Consider the following 22,770-nt stretch of genomic DNA (forward strand, 5'->3'; position numbering starts at 1 on the left):
TTGAACTCATGAGCTGTGAGATCATGACCTGAGCTGAAGTCGGACACTCAACCAACTGAGGAGCCACCTTGGCGCCCCACCCACCATCTCTCAGTTTTTAAAGATCCCTACTGGTAATTGGGATTCAAAACTGTTAACTAATTAGGGAGTCAGAAAATCCTCAGAGGAACCTTGCGTTGTTGGAGGAAACCAGTTGTTCCCAAAGCAAAATAAACCATTTTTATTCCATCAGCGAATTTTTTTTAAGTTTATTTATTAGAGAGCGAGAGCTTGAGTGGGGGAGGGGCAGATTGAGGGAGAGAGAGAGAATCCCAAGCAGACCCCACACTGTCAGCACAGAGCCTGATATCTGGCTGACCAGGGTAAAATCATGACCTGAGCCAAAATCCAGATTTGGACGCTTAACCTGCTGAGCCACTCAGGCGCCCTCCCTCAGTGAATTTCTATAAAGTCAGTACAGATGTTACCCAATTATACTCTTGCAGAAGAGTTAAGAAGGGTAAACTTTGCTACAGTTTTTGCCTCCTGGGGAACCTCATGTTTCTGGGTTAAAGGATATTCTGCCGTGGGTGAGTCTGGGAAGGGTGAAGATGAATGTAGGCATCCGTCCTAGACCAAAAGCTTCTTAAGTATAGAATATTTTTTTAATCGTCCTTCCTGGTGGTCTGGGGAAGGAGCAAGCTTCCCCTCCCCTGCCCCCTACCATCTCATGGTTAGATGGAGCCACAGATGGCAGGATAAACTGGAGGCGATGTTATGAATCAGTGGTGGGATGCAAATAACATACTCACTTATCCAAACAGCAGCCCCAGTGCTCTGTCCTCTCTACGTACTGTATTTGCAAAACTTTCATTTTCCATGCTTTGCATCTGTTCCATCTCTTCCAGGATCCACTTGAATCTCAAATCAGGGCTCAGGGCAAGATATTTTCCCTTGTTGGTATTGTTTTGAGAATCACTTTTTTGGACGGTACTTGAAGTGAAAGAGAGAAGGATACAATTTGTGTGTGGTTTTTACCAGAGAACTAAGAAAACAGAATTAACTTAGAAACACAGGTACATTTCACCAAAGTGAAATGGAATGGTTTCAAGACACTTATAATAAAAGCAAAACAACAGTTTATCCCTCCTGGTGTTCCTTTTTTTTTTTTTTTTAACCTGTTCCCTTTAACATCAGCTGGTCCTGCTTCCTCACCAGACTCTTACTTGAGCAGGTCAGACTTTCTCAGAGGCTTTGTAAGAAAGATCATCATAGTTGTCTTGCTCTGGAATCCTTGTTCAAAATATACACAGCTCACCGTTACATGTAGGGTGTAATGTCAGGCCCACTTGGAAGAGTTGTGGATTATCAGGAGACCTCACGTGTGTCCTATTTGTATGCAGTCCCTAAGCCCCTTGGGGATGACTTAGAAGGAGGACTTCTGGAATGCTCAGGGTTATACTCCCCTCACCAGTGTGTGGATAGCTACATGTGGTGGCAGAGGTTAAGGCATAACCCTATGAACATCAGCTTGGGAACACAGGAATCCCCCACCCTAAGCTGGTTGAGAGCCAGTGAGCATGAAATGAACTGTGAGGATAACAGAGGAGTTAGTGAACCGTACCACACTAGTGGCTGCTTTGCCCACTTCCTTGGAGGCATGTTTAAACCTTTTGTCAAAGAGAGCAATGGGTCCATTCATAGTGCTCAGAGGGAAGACTTTTTGTTCTCATTGGATGGGATGAAAAGATACCCATTTTTGGTGGATGGACAGAGTGAATCTCAGAGGCTTGTGGCTAAGTCAATAGCAATGGCATGAGAGTAAGTCTGACTGTTAAGCCCAGGCTCCTTCTTCATTGGTCTGGCATTGCTGTTTGCTTGTAATGTCCTCGCTGAAGATACGAGTGTAAAATTCAGAAGAACCTGCCGACATTGCTTAATAATAGGGAGAAGTCAGTGTAGTATCCTCCATTCAATGTGTGAAGCAGAGAAGAACTTTTCAGAAGTATGTCTCATGGATGACAGTGATCCCTGCAGCTCTCTTTGGACTTGATGACTTGGGAGCATCTCATCCAACCTAGAGATTGAAAGGAAATATGAGAGATAAAGAAGGATGCAAATGGGTATTTCTTCATGTACCAACAAAGAGATGGCTTAATACAAAACCCCATTTAATTCCAAGTACACATCATTTTGCCTCTTTGTTAGCCAGTAATTCTACGAAAAGTTATTGTATTTACACTGAGAAAGTATCAGCAAGGTGCACTTATGCATGAGAACCTACAATTGGTTGGGCCCTATAACCCTCTAGCAAAGAGCCCATCCACCCCTTGCTTAACCTGTTTGCCTTGAATGAAAAAGGCCCTGAGTGTGCATCTACTTTGGATCCCAGATGTACAGGGATTCTACTTCATTTCTTGAATCAGACCCACAAAATCTCACTGTGTTTGAAAAGAGACAGATCTGAGTTTCTGTGGACCAAATATTTTTTACTAATCCCATTCTACTCTTGGTATATCTGATTCCATGTCCCATCTGATTTTCTGTGTACTTTCTAGATGCTGAGCTATTATGAATATAGACTATGAGCCTCTTAAATGTAAGGAACTTGGCACATAGAAGGCTTTCAGTAAATTTCAGTATAGGACTAAAAGACCCAGATTTTAGTTCTGTTTCTACCAGCTGTGCGTCATATAAACCTCTTTGAGCCTGAGTTTAAGTATCAATAAAATGCTGATACCTACTCTAACTATCACAGTTTTTGTGAGGCTCAAATGAGGTAATGTCTATAAAATTGCTTATTCTTTTTATTAATTCATCATTTAGTAGCTTATTTTGTTGATGAGAGAAATTCAATCCATGTTGCTACTGCATGGTTACCTCTAACTCTGGACTAGACTTTTGATTACCGTTCAGGCCTATATCTTCCAGTGCTTAATAGAAATGATAATGCAGATTAAATAACTGAATATACGTCATCTGATTAAATCATACTAATTTACACTAGCTCATCATCCAAGATTAGCAGAAACAGAATTATAGAAAATATTAACCTACACCAGAGGTGACAAGTAAGTTGGCATTGGGTACCTGAAGCACTGTGATAAGAAATATTCTGATCCCGGGGTGCCTGGGTGGCTTGTTCGGTTGAGCGTCCGACTTTGGTTCAGGTCATGATCTCACAGTTCGTGAGTTCGAGCTCCGCGTCGGGCACTGTGCTGACAGCTCAGAGCCTGGACCGTGCTTTGGATTCTGTGTCTCCCTCTCTCTCTCTGCCCCTCCCCTGCTCACGCTCTGTCTCTCTCAAAAATGAATAAACTTAAAAAAAATTTTTAAAATATTCTGATAGCATGCCTAGGTGAAAAGAGTGTTGTGCTTGAATTTTATTTTATTTATTTTTTAATGTTTTATTTATTTTTGAGAGACAGACTCAGAGCATGAGCAGGGGAGGGGCAGAGAGAGAGATGGAGACAGAATCTAAAGCAGACTCCAGGCTCTGAGCTGTCAGCACAGAGTCCGATGTAGAGCTCGAACCATGAGGTTATGACCTGAGCCAAAGTCAGATGGTCAACTGACTGAGCCACCCAGGAGCCCCTGCTGTACTTGAATTTTAAAGATTGAGATATAATTTACACATACCATTGTGTAAGTTTGTGTACAACATGTTGACTGCATACCTTTATATACTGCAATATGATTACCATTGTAACAGTTCTGTTATGTTATATAATTATTGGTTCTTTTTGTGGTAAGGACATTTAAGATCTAGTCTCTTTGCAATTTTGAAGTATATAATACATTATTGTTGACTATAATCACTATGCTATGTGTTAGATCTCCAGAACTTATTCAGCTTCTAGTACACTGTGCTGGATTATTTGTTTAAAGTTTTAAAATTTATTTTGAGAGAAGGTGAACAGGGCAGAGGCAGAGAGAGAGAGAGAGAGAGAGAGAGAGAGAGAGAGAATGAATGAGCATGGAGCCTGACACAGGGCTCGATCTCACAAACTGTGAGATCATGACCTGACCTTAAATCAAGAGTTGGATGCTTAACTGACTGAGCCACCCTGGCGCCCCCATCTTTAATTTTAAAAGTATCAGAGACCTCATCTTAGCAAGGATTGTGGATGTTGTAGAGAAGACACACATCACTGCCTAGAATTGAAAGGCTGAGTACACTTCTGGCAGGGAAACTGGCTTTAAAGCAGCCATGCTGAAACAGTGGTGTTGTGTCTGTTTTAGACCCCAGAGGGCAATATGAGCTTATGATGCTGTCAGGAAACCCAAGGGCTGGGAGGAAAGAAGCTGCTTTGCTAAGTATTCAAACTTTGCAGTGCGGTGGTTCCTAAACTTTGTTGTATATATGAGTGTTACCTAGGAGCAGGGATGGATACGTACGCTGTGGGTTCTGAACTCATAAAATTTGAGGGTACCCTTTTTAAAGAAAAAGAATACAAATTTTAAAAATACAAAGTTAGATACAAGCTTTATACAAGTCCCATGGGGCCTGAAGTTTAAGCTTCATTAATTTCACAGTAAATCCACTTCTACTTAGGGAGCTTGTTAAAAATCTTAAAAGTAAAGGGGCGCCTGGGTGGTTCAGTCAGTTGAGTGTCTGACTTTGGCTCAGGTCATGATCTCATGGCTCATGAGTTCGAGTCCCATGTCAAGCTCTGTGCTGACAGCCTGGGGCCTGCTTCAGATTCTGTGTCTCCCTCTGTCTCTGCCTCTCTCTTGCTCTCTGTGTCTCTCTCTCTGTCTCAAAAATAAATAAACATTAAAAAATATATTTTAAAAAATCTTAAAAGTAAGATTCCTGGCCCCACTCTAGACATTCTGATTGATTGTAGCTGAGGCTCAGAAATAATGTATTTTCTTTTTCTTTTTCTTTTTTTTTTTTTTAATTTTTCTTTCTTTATTTTTTTGGGGACAGAGAGAGACAGAGCATGAACGGGGGAGGGGCAGAGAGAGAGGGAGACACAGAATCAGAAACAGGCTCCAGGCTCTGAGCCATCAGCCCAGAGCCCGACGCGGGGCTCGAACTCACGGACCGCGAGATCGTGACCTGGCTGAAGTCGGACGCTTAACCGACTGCGCCACCCAGGCGCCCCAATAATGTATTTTCAATAAGTACCCTATTTTGTTATGGCTGGGCTGATGTCTGTTTTTTTTTTTTTTTTTAACTTTTTTTTAACATTTGTTTATTTTTGAGAATCAGAGACAGAGCATGAGCATGGGAGGGGCAGAGAGAGAGAGGGAGACACAGAATTCTAAGCAGGCTCCAGGCTTTGAACTGTCAGCACAGAGCCTGACACGGTACTCGAACTCACAGACTGCGAGATCATGACCTGAGCCAAAGCTGAACGCTTAACTGACTGAGCCACCCAGGTGCCCATGGCTGGGCTGATGTTAAGAAAACAAAACAGTAGTACAAATACCTACCTATTTCCTGACACATAAAAGAATTAGCAACATTTGCTTCATAACTGAAACAACTTCCTGTCTCCCAGCATGTGTATATTAACCTCATTTTTTCCCAGCAAAAGACGTAAACCCTACAGAGACCACTTTCCTTCTTGGGTTGAAATTCAAGCTGGGATTCAGCTGCCTCAGGTTCCTGGCCTTCCTTCCTTTGCTTTCTGCACAACCTCTGGCATTGGCATAGCTCTCTGGCTCCTCGGCATTGACCCTGAAGGGAGAAAATGGTGTTAATTTCAGGTGGCTTGTATGCATTTGGTTATCTTCCAAACCTCCTGTCAGGCCATTTAAAGAAAATCATCTTTTTTAAAGAAAATATTCAGTCCCATTGGATCTTTCCTCCTGAGAGAATGTCCAAATACAACAGAGGAAAGGAACTCAAATTTAGCAAGCACCTTCTATGTGCCAGGTGCCTTTCACACAGGATCTTAATTAAAAATGCCATGAGAGGCTAATATCACTAGTCCCATTTTACAGATGAGCCAAATGACATTGGAGAAGTCAAGCAACTTTCTTAAAGCCACCCAGCCTAGTGAGTGTGAGTGGCAGGTCTACTCCAAAGTCCATGCTTTTTTCATTATGCCAACCTGCCTTTGGAACAGAAGAAAGTCTTTATAGATCAAGTCCAGGGACTCCATACATCAACAAACTTACAGGGCAAGGGACTTCAAAAACGGCAAACACTATAATGGCGACTCCACTAAACAACAGGGTAACAGCAATCAGAAATTTGATCACAGTACTCCATTTCTGCCTCTTCTCTAGATTCTCCTCTATGTCTAAAAGGAGAGAGACGAGTAGAAGAGGGAGAAGAGAGAACCTGAGAGAGGGAAGTGATTGACCCTCTGACTTGAAGGTCTTCTGGCTCCTCAGATTACTAGGCCCAGCCTGATTCAGAGGCAATAGACTGGATTTCTAGTTCAGACTCAAGAGTCAGGAGTGGGGTGGGCATCATGGGTGCTGCTCTAACCTTCTTTTCAGCCTCTTCGCAATAAGTCACCTTCTCTGGGATTTGAGATTTGTCATAACCAAGTAGGAATGATTCTTGGCATTGCTTTCAGGGGAGGAAGAGGGGTGGGTGCACAGCAGTTCTGAACTTGTCTTTCAACAACTCCCTCTCAGGGTCTCTCCCCTTGTGCTTGACCGACGCACTGTGTGTGATTAGAAAATCACCTTTCCCATGCTCCTCTTGGCTTTAGTAAGGGATGAGGAGGAACAAAGGTGAATTGGCATTGCTTTTGGGTCAAAAGGCAAACTTGGGGCAAGTGGTTCATATGCATTGTTATTATTAATGTTATATTTACGTTTCTCCTGTTGAAACTGGGATGTAACGTAACCTGAAATCTACAGAATTTGTGTCATGGCCAATTTAGGGAGAGCCATTTCCTAAAAACAGTGCAGATGAAAATATGCTCTTGGTTGTTGTCCTCACTGTAATGATGCTTAGTGTTTAAATGTTGTCTGCCTGTACATGCAATTGCTGGAATCACCTACCACACAAATACAATTCATTCTGTCCCTAAATCTGGCTGCAGGCTCACTTGCGTGGAAGTAAAAGCTTATTAATGGTGTCAAACTATTTCTGGGATCTTCTTTATAGAGAAGGTGATTTTTTTCCATAAGAAATGGAGTGATTTTTCTAGTGTAAACTCCATGTAACTTTTCAACCCCCCCAAAAATCCTAGAAGACCCAAACTTATGTTGGGGCTAAAAATGTTTCTTTTCCTTTCTGTTCTTGTCTCACCCCTACTTATTCTGTACCTTGTTTCAAAGGGCTAGAAAAATCGTCAATATTTGTAGTTTTCTCTCCTTCTTTATTCCCAAGAGTTATGGAGGTGGTGGTGGGAAAAGTCTCTGATGCAGCCCCCATCACTTCATAGACCTTACATTGGGAGGTCCCTGGTAAACAAGCTATAAAACAAGAAAGAAGCAATGAAAAGACAACCAAGAAAACTTCATCCTGCCTTTGTTGTACCTGACAAAACCTTATCTCTACCCAGCTGATACTAAACTTCTAATGTGGCCCCATTGATCTGTCCATAGGTTTAGGGTGTGGACACAAAATATGCCAAGAATAAATGAGGACAGAGATACTAGTAAGAGATATGGACTAAATCCCCATGAGGCTTTAACTAACGTAGGATCAGAGTGAGGGAGTAGACCATACCTTGTTTATCATTCTTCAGCCTGTAATAATAACAATGGAGGGTGTAACACTGTTGAAAGTTTTCTCCTTTAAAAAAGTTGGCTCCAAAGTCCAAGGGATGATGTGAAATACCATAATTTGCCTTAATGACTGCTGCAAGTCTGTCTGACTAGAGTCTAAGTCAACTACTTTGAGAGCAGTTTGGGGAAAGCAGAGAGAACTGGAAGAAGGAAAGACCACCCAGCTTCATGCACTCCTCAATTTCATTCTTTCAGAAAGCAAATATTTTTATTTTTTTTTTTATTTTTTTTTTTAATTTTTTTTTTTTCAACGTTTTTTTATTTATTTTTGGGACAGAGAGAGACAGAGCATGAACGGGGGAGGGGCAGAGAGAGAGGGAGACACAGAATCGGAAACAGGCTCCAGGCTCTGAGCCATCAGCCCAGAGCCTGACGCGGGGCTCAAACTCACGGACCGCGAGATCGTGACCTGGCTGAAGTCGGACGCTTAACCGACTGCGCCACCCAGGCGCCCCCAGAAAGCAAATATTTTTAAATGCTATCTATTCTGTACCAGGGCTGCTTCAGTCCTTTGGCTATATCAGTTGGATGCATTGGAGCAAGGGAACAAGCAACAGGGAGGGAAGGTTGAGGGGAGACTGGGAAACAGATGACAATAAATACAGTAAACTTTATGGTATGTTAGAAGGGAGTAAGTGCTACTAAAAAGAAAAAAGGCATAGCAAGGTAAGGGAGCAGTCTGGGGGTGGGAGTGGGCAGTGGCTGGGCAACCTGTGATACAGGCTGGTTTCGTTGAAAAAATAAGAAGTAAGCCAAGACTTACAGGAGGTGAGGGATTGGCTAAGCACTGGCCTAGGAAAGCAGTGACCTAGGGGGAGTGATGTGGGCCCTGAGGCAGAATGAGTGTGTCTGACATATTATAGTTTTAGAGTAAAAACAAGGAGGCCAGTGAGATTGGAATGGAGTGAGTACAGAGCACTGTAGTGGGGGACGAAATTTCTAAAGGAAATGGGCCTATATCAGGAGACTTGGAGGCTAGTTTAAGGACTTTGGTTTTTATTCAGATTGAATGGGGATCCATGGCAAGGTTTTGAGCAGAGGAGTGATGGTTGAGTTTGTTTTTAAAAGGATCACTAGACTGCTATGTTAGACTATAGGCGGCAAGGGTCAAAGCAGAGTAACCTGTTAGGAAACTATTGCAGAAATCCAAATGAAAGACGATGGTGACTTAAACCAGTTGTGGAAGTGTTGAGACATGTATGGATTCTGGCTGTTGTCTGGTACTAACTTCACTTGGCTCCAGAATTGACCTACTCCAATTCAAACACTGGTTCATTCCTATTTCATTTTTAATGGTGTCTTATCACTGCTTATTAAATTAAGGTCTGTAAGTCCTACTTGACTTTTCTAAGTTACTTTCCCAAGTCTTGATTAAGTCCATGTGAAAATGATAGTTGTTGACTTCAGAGGCCAGTGGCCAGAGTACTGGACACTGCACATGAAATTACAAAGGAAGGAATAGTCCCTGATTTCACTTTAATCAGGAAGACAGTGTTGGCAAAGATAGGCAGAGATGGAGAGCAAACAGGTTCAAAAGGAAAAATGAGGAAATTATATGAAGTATTTTCAGCATGGTGCCAGTCAGTTCTCCGAAGTGATAATGTGGTCATGAGACAGAGGAGATGGAAGATAAACAAATCTCACTTTGGACAAGTCACATAAGTGCTCCATGTTTTGGTTTCCTTTCTCGGTAAGATGGTTATAATAAAGTAATTCTTGGTCTACCTATTTCGGAGTAATGTGAAGATCAGAAACAAAAATGAGGAAGCGGGTGTGAAAACACTTTGCAAACTTTGTGATATTATGACTGAAAGAGAAGGAAATACCTAGTGATCCTCTAGTAGAACTGTGCCCTCTAGCCACAGGGATAATAGTATTTCAATGTGGCATGTCTTCCTACCTCCTTGGAGTCCCTGTTTCAGAGTCTACTTAAATTAGCTTCATCTGTCAGTGTATTTTCAGTTCTGCCTAAGCTTCGAAATTAACGTCCATCTATGTTGGCAGTTCTTGTAGGTCTCATCTGTTAGGTAATTGAGCATTTAGGTGGAGGACATCTATAAATCCAAGCACTCCATTCCCAGTGATGCTGGAGTTGCAGTATTACTTTTTCTTTAGCTAAGGATATTTGAGCAAGAATGCCCCTTTAAGGGCATACAAACTTCAAATGTATGAAATGGATAATTTAGGAGATGAGATGATGCTTTACTTTATCATAAAAGAATTTATGTTAAATAGGAACATTAGGTATATATATTTATTTTTTATTTTTTTTTTTTTAATATTTTTTTTAATTTTTTTTTTAACATTTATTTATTTTTGAGACAGAGAGACAGCATGAACAGGGGAGGGTCAGAGAAAGAGGGAGACACAGAATCTGAAACAGGCTCCAGACTCTGAGCTGTCAGCACAGAGCCCTATGCGGGGCTCGAACCCACGGACTGTGAGATCATGACCTGAGCCAAAGTCGGACGTTCAACCGACTGAGCCACCCAGGCGCCCCGGTATATATATTTAAATGGAAATCTCTCTTGGAGATTTTTCTGTGATAATATAAAGAGCTTATTTGGCAGGCCTTACATAATTCTGTTGAGTTTGTGCTTCAGACCTGAACCTCCCTTTTTATATCTAGAAATTATATCATCTGGCCAAATCTATTCTACAGCTGTAGAAACTAAGCACTGGGAGAAATTAAGTAACTTGTCAGAAATGATCATTAATAACAGAATAAACACTCATTTGGTGATATTCCTTCTATACCCCAGTGTCACATGGGGTAAACAATCATTAGGAGTTAGTTCACACTAATCAAATTCCAAAGAGCCAATCGATATACTAAATCTATATACTACATTTTAAAAAAACTTACATAGGAGAGGTGCCTGGGTGGCCCAGTTGGTTAAGTGTCTGACTCTTGGTTTCGGCTCAGGTCATGATCTCAGCGTCATGAGATCCAGCCCCCATTGGGCTCCTCACTGAGCATGGAGCCTGCTTAAGATTCTCTCTCTCCCTCTGCCCCTACCCTGCACTTGTGCACGCCTACTCTTTCTAAAAAAATAATAATAATAAGGTAAAATTTAAAAAATTACATAGGAGAATGTATCCATTAAATGGATCAGGTAGGATTTTTCTCTTCTAGGTACCCTGTTCTAAATATATAGGTTCTTTTGAAATCTAATTAGAATTTTTTGACTAATACAGAATCTGAGCAATAAGAACTAGATGGTATAAATTATCAGTGATAAAGACCTAATGAGTCATCTTTCTCCACCAGAAAGAAATTTTAGAATATTTGTAATAGAGGATCTTTTCCTTGGCCAAATTCCATAAACAGTAATAAATAGTCTTCTTCTTAAATTTTTCTACGTTCCATGTTGAACCACGTCTTCTGACAACTAACTGTTGTAGTACATTCTCATCCTTACAGTTTCAAATTCCTATTTTGTTCTGTGCACATGTTCACAAACTGTCTTCTGATTGTTTCTGGGACAGCTTTCTGTGCAGACTGATGTCAACCATAGTGTTGTAATTTTAGAGGGCATCTCTTTTACGACCTTGTATATTTGACCATTTATTTAATTTTTATTTCTACCCTACTTGGAGTCTGACATCCTGCCATTCAATGTAAGTTTAAATTCAGAATAGGTAGTTTCATATTTTTAAATGCGTGTTATTTCACAAGTCCATTCATAAGTTGGTTGTTTGGAATTCATCATTGTTCCATAGAAATGTGTTGTGAATAACAATTAGGTCTGCAAACTAATCCATAAACATCCATTTAAACTCTTTGACTGACTCACATAGTGCAGGGTATTAGCTTAAATTCTGCATTCAGGAAGCAATCACCATGCCATGAAGGAAGGAGGAAGAAACATACCCAGGGAAAATTTTTGAATTACATCAGGTTGATCTCTGGCATCCCTCCACCCCCTTAATCTCCCAGGTTTCCTTGTCCCAAATTTCTAAGAAAAAGTTCCCTTAATTGCCTGAGTCCTACAATGCACACTATATCCAAATAAAATCCACTCTGTAGAGAGGGCTCTAGACTCCAGAATGACTTAAATTCACTATTATTGATACCTGCCATTGACTTAAGGGGGCGTGTCAACTGTTAGGAGGAAAACAATCTGGTTGAATTACTTTACATTAATATCAAGTGACCAAAACCCCCAAACACTATCAGAATCTTTAAAAAAATTTTTTTTAATGTTTATTTATTTTTGAGAGGGAGAGACAGAGACAGAATGTAAGTGGGGTAGGGGCAGAGAGAGAGGGAGACACAGAATTTGAAGCAGGTTCCAGGCTCTGAGCTGTTAGCACAGAGCCCGACGCAGGGCTTGAACTCACAGACCACGAGATCATGACCTGAGCTGAAGTTGGACGATTAACCAACTGAGCTAGAATCTTTTAACCTTTTAATAAGAGGGTTCCCCCCCTGCCACATTGTTACCATATGAACTTAGAAAGCACAATCAGGGGAATGAAAACATTTATGTCATGTGAGGATATATAATTTACAGTACCTAGGCCACATCCCAATAATCCACTTATTTGCCAATCTCTAGTTCTCTAAACAGATTGTAGTTTTTAAAGTTTTTTTTCCCATTATTCTGCCTGGGAACCCTCAGTTTCTCTAAAGTGTCAAGTTTTATTTTTCCAGCAGTGCAACAGTAGCATTGAGGGGATTGCCTATATGTAAAGGGAAACTGCCAAAACCATAAACTACTTGACAGACAGAAAGAATGGGTAGGGGAAGGAAAGGAGGGCAGAGCAGAGAAACTTAAGGCTGATGTCAAGAACCATTGCCCAGCAGTTGAGAGGGAACAGGCGTTCTCACAGTGTGGGTAGAAATGGAGTGACTGCTATGGAGGGTAATTTAGTAATAGCTATCAAACTTTTTTTTTAAGCTTATTTATTTATTTAGAGAGAGAGAGAGAGAGAGCTAGCAAGCAGGGAGGGTCAGAGAGAGAGGGAGAGAGAATCTCAAGCAGGCTCCACACTATCAGCACTTTTCACTGTAAATCTGTGCAGTTTAAGTATTTTACGGTCTGCATTCAATATAAATTAAATTCAAACAACCATTCTCAAAAGAAGACCTATCGGGGCGCCTGGGTGGCTCAGTCGATTGAGTGTCTGACAGCTCATGGGTTTGAGCCCAGTGTCAGTCTCTGTGCTGGCAGCTCAGAGCCTGGAGCCTGCTTCAGATTCTGTGTCTCTCTCTCTCTTTCTGCCCCTCCCCTGCTTGCACTCTGTCTCTTTCAAAAATAAAACATTAAATTTTTTTAAAAAATAAGATATTTAAGATCTGGGCTGGGAATAGGGGAGATGGGCCTCTTTTAAAGGTACAGAGTATCTGGAATGACAAAATGATTTTTCAGGAAGGGCCCATTCGCTACTTTGCATTAGCACATCCCTTCTCACATCCTTTGGGAAGAGCCCAGGCAGCTGTTCCACATGGCAGCTGCTATCTTTGAGTTCGCCGGGGTGGGGGGTGGGGGGGTGCGCGGGAGGGGAAGAAACAAAAAAAAGGTCAGGATTTACAATTTATTGGGTACTCTTTAGAATTACAAGTATTGGAGAGGGAGATGCAAAGGAATACAGTTCCTTCTCATATAACTTGCAATTGGGGAGATCAAACACTATCAAAAAAGATTTTAGGGGCACCTTGGTGACTCAGTTGGTTAAGTGTCCGACTTTGGCTCAGGTCACCATCTCGCAGTTTGTGAGTTCGAGCCCCACATCAGGCTCTGTGCTGATAGCTCGGAGCCTGGAGCTTGCTTTGGATTCTGTGTCTCCCTCTCTCTCTGCCCCTCCCCTGCTCGCTCGCTCACTCTCTCTCTCAAAAAATAAACATAAAAGATTTTAACAATATACAAGTAGGAGTTAGCCTAGCTCAAAGAAAACTGAGTACCAATCCATTACATTTAGGGGGAAGAAAAGGTGAAATTGATTTAAATGAAATTAATAAGTTAATGAAAAGACTAATCAACCCATTCCTTCAAGCGCTGCTTATCTCTTCTCCTTGCTCTGCCTTCTTATATTAAAATATTTTTTAATTTAATTTATTTATTTGGAGAGAGACAGAGCACAAGCAGGGGAAGGGCAGAGAGAGGGAGGGAGAAAGAATCCGAAGCTGGCTCCACCTGTCAGCACAGAGCCCGACGTGGGGTCGATCTCACAAACTATGAGATTATGACCCAAGCCAAAATCAAAAGTCAGACGTTTAACTAAGTCACCCAGGAGCCCCTGCTTTCTTATATTAAAACTCTTGAGGGACGCCTGCGTGGCTCAGTCAATTGAGGATCCAACTCTTGATTTTGGCTTCAGTCATGATCCCAGGGTTGTGAGATCAAGTGCCACATCTTGCTCCTCACTGAACACGGAGGCTGCTTAAGATTGTCTCTCTCTCTTCCGCTCTGCCCCTCTCTCCTGGCCTCAAAAAAACAAACAAAACAACAAAACCAACAAAACCCAAACCCTTTTGAAAGTTTATTAAATGTAACTTTGAACAAGGTATCTCTTCAGGTTTCCATGAAACCATATAGGTAATAGTTTATGCTTTCGGCACATAACTCACAAGGTGTAGTGAGTTTTCTTCATCTGTTAAATGTACTGAACTGCACTTTGAATGCTGCATCTTGACTGTTTGGCCTTAACTCTGATTAGGTAATTTCAGAGATGAAATGTTTGGACACTTTGAAAAAAACCATGTTTTAAATAAACAGTTATCAGAGAGCAGCAAATGGTACCATTCCACCCTCCCACCCTTACCTCGGACCTTTCCTATCCTAAGAGCATCCCTAACTGTTTGGATGTACCACCTTAGAAAAAGAAAGACAGCATCTTATAAGGGTTATGAATTTGGGAGTCTTAGGTGTTGATAATACTGAAACTGTGACAGCACCCTCCAGTAAAGAAAGCCATCTATCACTGAGAGGACTTTCAATGTTGGTTACATGAATAAGACAGAAGGATGCATCACATTCTCTAAAGACTTCTCACCATGAAACAACTATCTGAGTTAAATAAGTTACAGTCCTGCCTAGAAGCAAGAGAATACGGGGGATGACCGTAAAACATCACCTACTGAGGTAGTGGCTTTATTTCTATCTGGTAGAATGGACCCGCAAACACATTCTAGGGCTCTCTGGATTTTCTTAGATACTGGGTTACAGAAATACTTTTCTTCCTTCCTTCCTTTCTTTCTTTCTTTCTTTCTTTCTTTCTTTCTTTCTTTCTTTCTTTCAGAGTTTATTTTGAGAGAGAGTGAGTGGGGGAGGGGCAGAGAGAGAGAGAGAGAGAGGAGAGAGAGGGAAACAGAGGATCCAAGGCTGGCTCAACACTGACAGCAGTGAGCCCAATGCGGGGCTCGAACCCACGAACTGCAAGATCATGACCTGAGCTGAAGTTGGACACTCAACTGACTGATCCACCCAGGCTCCCTGTTCTTACCTTTCTTGCTAACATCACAGAATATAATGATTAGGCTGAATGGTATCCATGTTAGCTTGAGCACATGCTTCTTAAATAGCCCCTTAGTTTTCATGCTAGGTGCTCTTACTGCCCTGGAACCAAGTTTGACCCTGGGAGAGTCTGGTTCCACCCTATTTTGCCCCATTCCCTAAGACCTAGTAATAGAGGTGATTGGAGAGAGGACCAAATGTTCCTATTAATGAGTGACTCAAAAAGTCTTCCTCCAACTTCACTGCTGGTGCCAACATAAGGAACTGTAATTACCTAGAGGTTTCCCTAGAATGAAGGACATAAACACTCAGTAATAAGGTTTGCAAATGCTTGCAGATGGACACATAGACATTCACGTGCATGCTCACTGACACAGGCTTACAGATTTATACACTGACATTAAGAGATGTAGAGATTTCTATTAAGCAAGGTGATTTCAAGAATAGAGCAGGAAACTAGGACTGAATGAGTTAGTGAATTATATGGTAGAGAGCACTGGACTAGGAATTGATAGAATTGGGTTTTAGTGTAAGCCCTGTTATTAACTATGTCACCTTGAGAAACTTGCTTGAGTTCTCTAAATCTCAGTTTTCTCCTCTATAACTAGAGAATTCCAAACAAATAATCCCTAGAATTTATTCAGTTACATGCATAAACTCGCATTAGCACAAACATACCTACCGAGTTTTTCACATTTTCACATCCCCGAATAGTGAAGTGAGTATAGGTAGACCACATCGCACCATGACTATTGCATTGAGAGGTGGTGAGGAAGTGCTAAGAACACTGGGAGAGTGATTCTGTCTGAAGTTTGGGAAGGCTTTCCTAGACAGATGACTATTGAAGATTTTTCTTTTCTTTTTTTTTTTTAAGTTTTATTTATTTGGGGGGGGGGTGCAGAGAGAGAGAGAGAGAATCCCAAGCAGGCCTTATGCTGTCAGCACAGAGCCTGACATGGGGCTTGAGCTCATGAACTGTGAGGTCATGACCTGAGCTGAGATCAAGAGTCAGACGCTCAACTGACTGAGCCACCCAGGTGCCCCTGAAAATTTTTCTAAAATTGTATCTTTTAGCAAAGAGTATATGTATATCTAGTATACTCTGTAGACTTTGTGATAGCATAGATAGGTGGATCATACAACAGAAGTGAAAATCTACTCAGATCCTCTGCCTAAGTCAAGAGTCTTTGCAGTCTTTCTACTCACTGTAAATTTAATTGATTGAAGCCAACATAGGTTGGACTATGTGTAAGAAGGTCGTGGAGCCTGACACTCTGATAATGGTGTGAAGGGAGCTTGAGTCAAGGGACTTTCCATGAGGGAGTTCATGAGATCCAAGGCAAATCAGAATTAAATATTACCCTGTTTCCTGGCATTTTAATTCAGGTTGAAATCTGGCTGAATTTAGCTCAAGGGAAATCTTGATGGGGAAACAGAATGGAAAGAGGTGTCACCAAAGGATAGCATGTTGCCTGAAATGTGGAAGAAGTGCTGAGCTTGCAACCATGGTGCCTTTCACTTGTTTATTCAACAAGTGCTGTGGCCAGCCACTATTCTAGCAGTGAGCCAAACCAAGTCTGTGTTCACATGAAATGATGGGAAGCAGACTATAAACACAGTTGAAAACAAACTAGTGCAGAGGGCTAATGATAATATACAAATGCAAATACAAGATAATTAGAGGTTGTGATAGTTGTGAAGTAGCAAACAGGTGATAAGGTGAAGAACTACTAGCAGAGGTTACATTTAGAGTGGTCAGGGCGGACTTCCCTGAGGAGGTGACATCTGAGCTGAGAAAATCGAGAGGGTAGATGGCATAGAAGCCAATAAAGGAGAGTCTTTCAAGGAAGGAATCAGCTGGTCAAATGCTGTGTTGAGGTTGTGTATAATAAAGACCATATCGGTGGATTTGACAATTTTGTGACAGCACTTGCAGCAGAGTGGCAGAAGCAGGAAAGGGCTGAGAGGGAATCGGAGGTGAAAACGTGTATGTAACTTTTTTGAGATGTTTTGCTATGTAAAGGAGCAGAGAGGCCACTGAGTGGAGGGAACATAAGTGCCTCAGATCTTTATTGTTCCAGAGCAATACTGGAACCTAGAGCATTACTTTTTTTCCCTGCTGCAGTTGCCGGATTCTCTTAGCAGGGCAGGTGGGTAGGGAGAATAAAGGGGCTCCATTGCCTTCCGTGAGTTTCATGATTTTTGCTTACTATTACCTTAACATGATTACATGATCCTCTGCTCCCTTTTGGTATCAGACACTCTCCCTGCACTGCCCCCCACCGTCTGTCTATTTGAAGTATTCTATAGATTCATTCTTTCCTAGATGCCACATTAGATGCCAGTGCTGCCCCCTTGGAGCAGCGGTAGGAAAATATCTAGGGCTCGCTATTGTCATTCTGTGTCACAAGGTGGCAGAAGAGCTCACTCTTCCCAGAGGAAACCTCGTGCTTGGACAAAGATAAAGTGGAAGAGTTTTCTTTTACCTGTTTTTAGACCCTTCCCTTTTTCTTTTGTGTCTCAAAGGCCCAAAAGTAATCCTGCATGTTGGTGTGGCTATACCGTGGGATACAGAGAAGCAAGAGAGCTGTATTAACAAAGCAAAATACCTGGGTCCCTTTCTGTACTACTAGATACTTTGAGTGGTTTTCAGTGTCTGGAGTATATGTGGAGGAGAGGATAATCTCTCTTGATCTCCTTTCCCTACAACAAAGATTTCTAATTTAGGAGGGAAAGAAAGCTATAACATAGGTAAGTTATCTTTTTTTTCCCTTTTCTTCTTTTTTTTTTATTACAGTATAAGATTCGAAAGTAAGAATAGTATGAAAGCTCTCTACAGAAAGGGGGCAATTGAAAGTAAATGCTCTAGGTAAGTTTTCTGATGTGTGCAGGTAAGAGATGTGATTCTGGAAGATAATGGGAAACTAGAACTGGATGGATCAAACGGTGGGTCTGTGGAAGGAGCATTTGTCAAGAAGCCAAGAGGTTTACTAAGTTCTAGATTAGGGTCTGTAATTGACTGAATCACTGTAAGTCACTTAACTTCTCTGGCCTCTGTTTCAGTTTCTTGAGATGGTTAGACAAGATGATTTTGAAACCTCTTACAGCTCTAAAATTACTATTTTAATGCCATGCTCTGCTTCTCTTTCTTTTAAAGGTGCATGCTTTTGTTTGGTTGGTTTGGTTTATTTTAAATTCTTTTATTGTGGAATGTATCATACATATAGAAGAGTATATAGAAAATAAGTGTAATTTTAATTAATAACAACAGTAATAACAATGAGGACAGCATATAGCCATCACCCAAATTAAGAAATTAAACATTGCCAGTGTCTTAGAAACTGTTTATTTTCTGATCCCACTCATTTCCCTCCTCCCAATCATTTTTCCAAGGTTTTTAAGTCGTCAACTGTATATGTATCACTAAAAATATACTTCTTTTGCCTGCTTTTGAAGTTATATAAATGGATTCATTCTTTATGTATTTTAAGGTATACTTTTTATTATGTATAACACAAAATGGATATACCTCTCTTCATGTCCTCTCTCAGTCATTACCTACCTTCAGAGTAACCATTATTCAGATTTTTACCACCACAAATGAGTTTTGCCTATTTTTGAACTTTATATAACCAGAAACATACTCTTTTGTGTCTGGCTTTTTTTTGCTCAACATTATGGTTTTTTTAATTTTAAAGTTTATTTATTTATTTTGAGAGAGAGCGAGAGAGTGAGCATGAGTAGAGAAGGGGCAGAGAGAGAGAATTCAAAGTAGGCTCCACACTGTCAGCAGAGAGCCAGACATGGGGCACAAACTCACCAGCCCTGAGATCATGACCTGAACTGAAATCAAGAGTCGGTCACTTAACCGACTGAGCCTCCCAGGCATCCTGCTCAACATTATGTTTGTAAAATTCATTCGTATTTCATTGTAGAATTGTTTGTTTATTCTCATTATTTTATAATATTCCACTGTATTAATATACCACAATTTATGTATCCATTCTACTGCTGAGAGACCTGGGGTTCCCAGTTTTTGACTATAATGAACGATGAACATGGGCACATATGAAAGTTTCTCTGGTGGCTCAGTCTGACTTCAGCTCAGGTCAGAATCTCACCATTCATGAGTTGGAGCCTCGTGTGGAGCTCTATGCTGACAGCTCAGAGTCTGGAGCCTGCTTTGGATTCTGTGTCCCCCTCTCTGGACCTCCCCCGCTTGCACTCTGTCTCTCAAAAATAAACATTAAAAAAAAAAATAAAAAAAGAAGAAAGTTTCTCTGGAGTATAAATTCAGAAATGGAAGGTGGGTTATAGGGTAGACAGGATATGTTCAGCTTTACTAATTAATGCCAAATTGTTTTCTAAGAGGTTGTCCTCATTTACACTTCTGTCTGCAGTACATGAATGTTCCTGTTGTTCCACATCCTTGCCAAAGAGGCCAAAGAGGCTTTTCAGTGTGGTACAACCATGGGACTCAGAGTGCCAGCCCTCCATTGGTTTTCAGAAGTCCAGGCCAGTCACTTCTCCTGTTTGCTTGCTCCCTCCAAATCAGGGTAAAGGATTCAGATTATCCCTAGGTCTCTGATCACATGCTCTATTACACTGGGATATTGGCCTCGGGTGAGTGGGGTGGTGAATTTAATAACATAAAAATTCCTGAATTAAGTGAACATCTGTAGGATATTTTGTTCTTGTACTGAGCACTCATAGGATATAGAAGGGGGCACAGAAGGAAGAGGGAAAGTGATATTTTCAGTGTGCTTGTTATGTTCCAAGCTCTGTGTTGGAAACTTTACATTTTGGTTATAACATTTAATCCAAAACACAACCTTACAAGGTAGCTCTTATACCTCAGTTTTATAGACAAGGAAACTGTGGCTCAGAAAAGGGGTCATTTGCTCAAGGTCACAGAGCTAATTAGTGACAGAGTCAGGATTCAAAGCCTGGTCTATCTGATTAAAGAGCTCAAACTCTTTGCAGTACAACACAGAGAAGGCCAAGTCCCTGCTGCTCTTGAGGTATTTTGGCTTAGATTGCCAGTTCCAAGAATCAGTTCTTCTCATTTCTGCTTGCCTGTATTGACCCTCAAAATTATGGTATTCAATTGATTATGGCCAACTCATTCATTGATTTAAACTGTATTTTATTTTCATTCATTTTTGCTTTCCCTTATCTTTCTTTTTGCTGTACACATGAGCACAGCAGATCCACTGATGAACAAGATTTGTGTTGGGGACATGGCCTTCTACCTGCTGGTCTAATGTGTTGACCAGAGGTGAGAGTGAAAAAAGACAGGAAGATTGTGAAATCTTCTGGTCCAAATTATGATATGAGAAAACTTTAAGACTGAAGAAAAGGATGAAAGGAAGTTGAATAATGGCTCACTTTTCCTTAAAAATAGAGGCTCAGTAAAATTTACTAATGTATTATATATCATGTTGCATATATAATAATAATGGAGAGTGAGGATATCTGGGGTAGATAAGCAGAGATCTAAACATGTAGCAGGAAAAAGCTTAGTCTGATATATAAGGAGTAATGTAGACACTGGAGAAGTCTGAGGAGAAAGTGAGGACAAGAGTAGAAAGTAAACTCACCAGGAACATTTTTATTGATTTGCAGGAGAATGAGTTCAGAGATGAGAAGATAATAAAGCTGATCAATATAAAATGTCAAAATCCCAGCATTGGGCAAGACCTAAATGAACCATCTTGTCCATTTTTCTGCCTCTAGGTAAAAGGGCCCTTTAAACTTTCTTTAGCTGTTGAGTTGTGAGCTATGTTGACTTAGGTTTAAAAAAGAAAAGATATTGGAGGTGTCATGGAAGAAGGAGCTAAGGTTAGGTAACTACCAAATATGGATAGAGACTAGGTGTTCAGGACTAGATGACAAGGAGGGAGGGACAACTGAAATGCCTTTTGAAAACCCATGTACCCATGTGAAAACCCAAGTGTCCATGTGAAAACATCGTGGTGAATCTCTACTATGAACTATGTTCTTTGTTGTGTAATCCTACCTTTCATCATCAGAAGCAGACTTATAAAGTGGCTTCCCTGAGGACATTTTCTGACTTCATGGTGTGAAGTTCCCTCAGGCTCTTAAGTCTGGATGAACCTGAATGGCTGACCAGAACAAAGAAGTGTAGTGTTCCATAGTGTCAGATAAGGCTTTTATGCCTTTTTCCCTTATCTCACAACTGGAGCCACAATTCTGGTCAAGGCACTGACTTTCTTGATGAAGTCTGTCCATCTATAAAAAAGCCAAGTACCTTACTGGAGTCTTTGCCTCCCAGAGGTGACATGAAGACGGATAAGCAGACAGCCGGAACAAAGTGGCCTCTCAGGTACAGAGCTAATCTTTATTTCAGTCAGTGAAGTACTTACTAATATTTATACCTACACCTACTCTAAGAGCTATAGAGGGGAGTACCAAACTATAAGAAATGCTCTCTGCCTTTAAGATTATTAAAATTCAGTCGGAGAGCTAAAACCAATATACACATAGAAAATTATAGCCTAATAAGTGCTGAACCAGGTGGTCGTGACCAGACTGCTACAGGAATTCAGAGGAGAGATCAGTGGAAGCTGGAGAAGTAAGAGATCTTAGAGACTATGGGACTTCCAAGGAATAGAAAGATTCAGAAAATAGGAGGTAGGAAGGATGACGTCAGCCAAGGTAAGAATAGGTATGGCAGTCTGGGGCACCTGGGTGGCTCAGTTCATTAAGCATCCAACTTCATGATCTCACAGTTTGTGAGTTCCAGCCCCGTGTCAGGCTCTATGCTGACAGCTCAGAGTCTGGAGCCTGCTTTGGATTCTGTATCTCCCTCTCTTCTCTGCCCCTCCATCACTCACGCTCTGTCTCTCTCTCTCTGTCTCTCTCTAAAATAAAAAAACATTAAAAACAATTAAAGGGGCACCTGGGTGGCTCAGTTGGTTAAGCTTCTGACTTCAGCTCAGGTCATGATCTCATGGCTCATAAGTTTGAGCCCGCTCTGTTCTGACAGCTCAGAGCCTGTAGCCTCCTTCTGATTCTGTGTCTCCCTCTCTCTCTGCCTCTCTCCCACTTGTGCTCTGTCTCTCTCTCAAAAATAAATAAACATTTAAAACATTAAAAAAAAAAAAGAATAGGTATGGCAAGAACTAGAAGCCAGGTTAGAGAATACATTATATAACGGAGCTCAGTGTTTCCTCTATCCTCTGTTCTAAAAGTTGATCACTGACCTTGCTACTTAAGGAATTTGGAACCGTGGCCAACCACCAGGACAGGTGGGCTCTTCACTGTTCAGTTTCCCATTAAGGCACTTTCTTTCCTCCCTTGGTTTAACTCTGGCCTGACCTGATAGACTTTCCTGTCTTAGAAGTGCAGGTGTAGGAGGCATTGCTGTTTAACAGAGACACTGGCAGCAGAGGGGAACAATAATGATAAGCCCTAAACTATTATTCTCAAACTTCAGGTTGAGTAATTACTAATTTTTTAAAAAGTCTTCATTAAAAAAATAATTTAAAAAATAATTTTTTTAATATTTTTGTGAGAGAGCGCGCAGGCGCGCATGTGTGGGGGAGGGGCAGAGGGAGAGGGAGACACAGAACCCGAAGCAGTCTCCAGGCTTGGAGCTCTCAGC

General features: G+C 41.1%; 2 protein-coding genes across 14 annotated transcripts in view; one reads left to right on the forward strand and one right to left on the reverse strand.

Annotated features, from left to right (window-relative positions):
* Positions 1–22,770, forward strand: part of ACACA (acetyl-CoA carboxylase alpha) — a 285,398-nt gene that overhangs the window by 16,318 nt on the left and 246,310 nt on the right. For 4 of the 13 annotated variants that reach the window (XM_086686722.1, XM_086686715.1, XM_086686713.1 and 1 more), the window contains exon 1: positions 18,557–21,489. The exons of 2 other annotated variants lie outside the window; for them this stretch is intronic. Coding sequence is in view for 8 of the 11 variants with exons in the window: in XM_086686715.1 (XP_086542841.1) it covers positions 21,446–21,489 (44 nt within the window). In the remaining 3 variants the exon portion in view is untranslated. Of the gene's footprint in view, positions 1–18,145; positions 21,490–22,770 lie in introns of those variants that run through there. 7 more of the 13 variants (XM_086686718.1, XM_086686711.1, XM_086686714.1 and 4 more) reach the window with 4 other exon arrangements.
* On the reverse strand, positions 1,139–15,882 carry CE1H17orf78 (chromosome E1 C17orf78 homolog). The gene is given in 6 exon segments (XM_086686395.1): positions 1,139–2,056; positions 5,558–5,668; positions 6,112–6,230; positions 7,219–7,471; positions 13,027–13,164; positions 15,826–15,882. Coding segments are annotated over 6 exon segments (756 nt in total). The 3' UTR covers positions 1,139–1,978.

This window comes from Puma concolor, chromosome E1 (genome assembly GCF_028749965.1).
Source record: "Puma concolor isolate L17-30 chromosome E1, mPumCon1.1.hap2, whole genome shotgun sequence".
In the NCBI taxonomy this organism is placed as follows: Eukaryota; Metazoa; Chordata; class Mammalia; order Carnivora; family Felidae; genus Puma; species Puma concolor.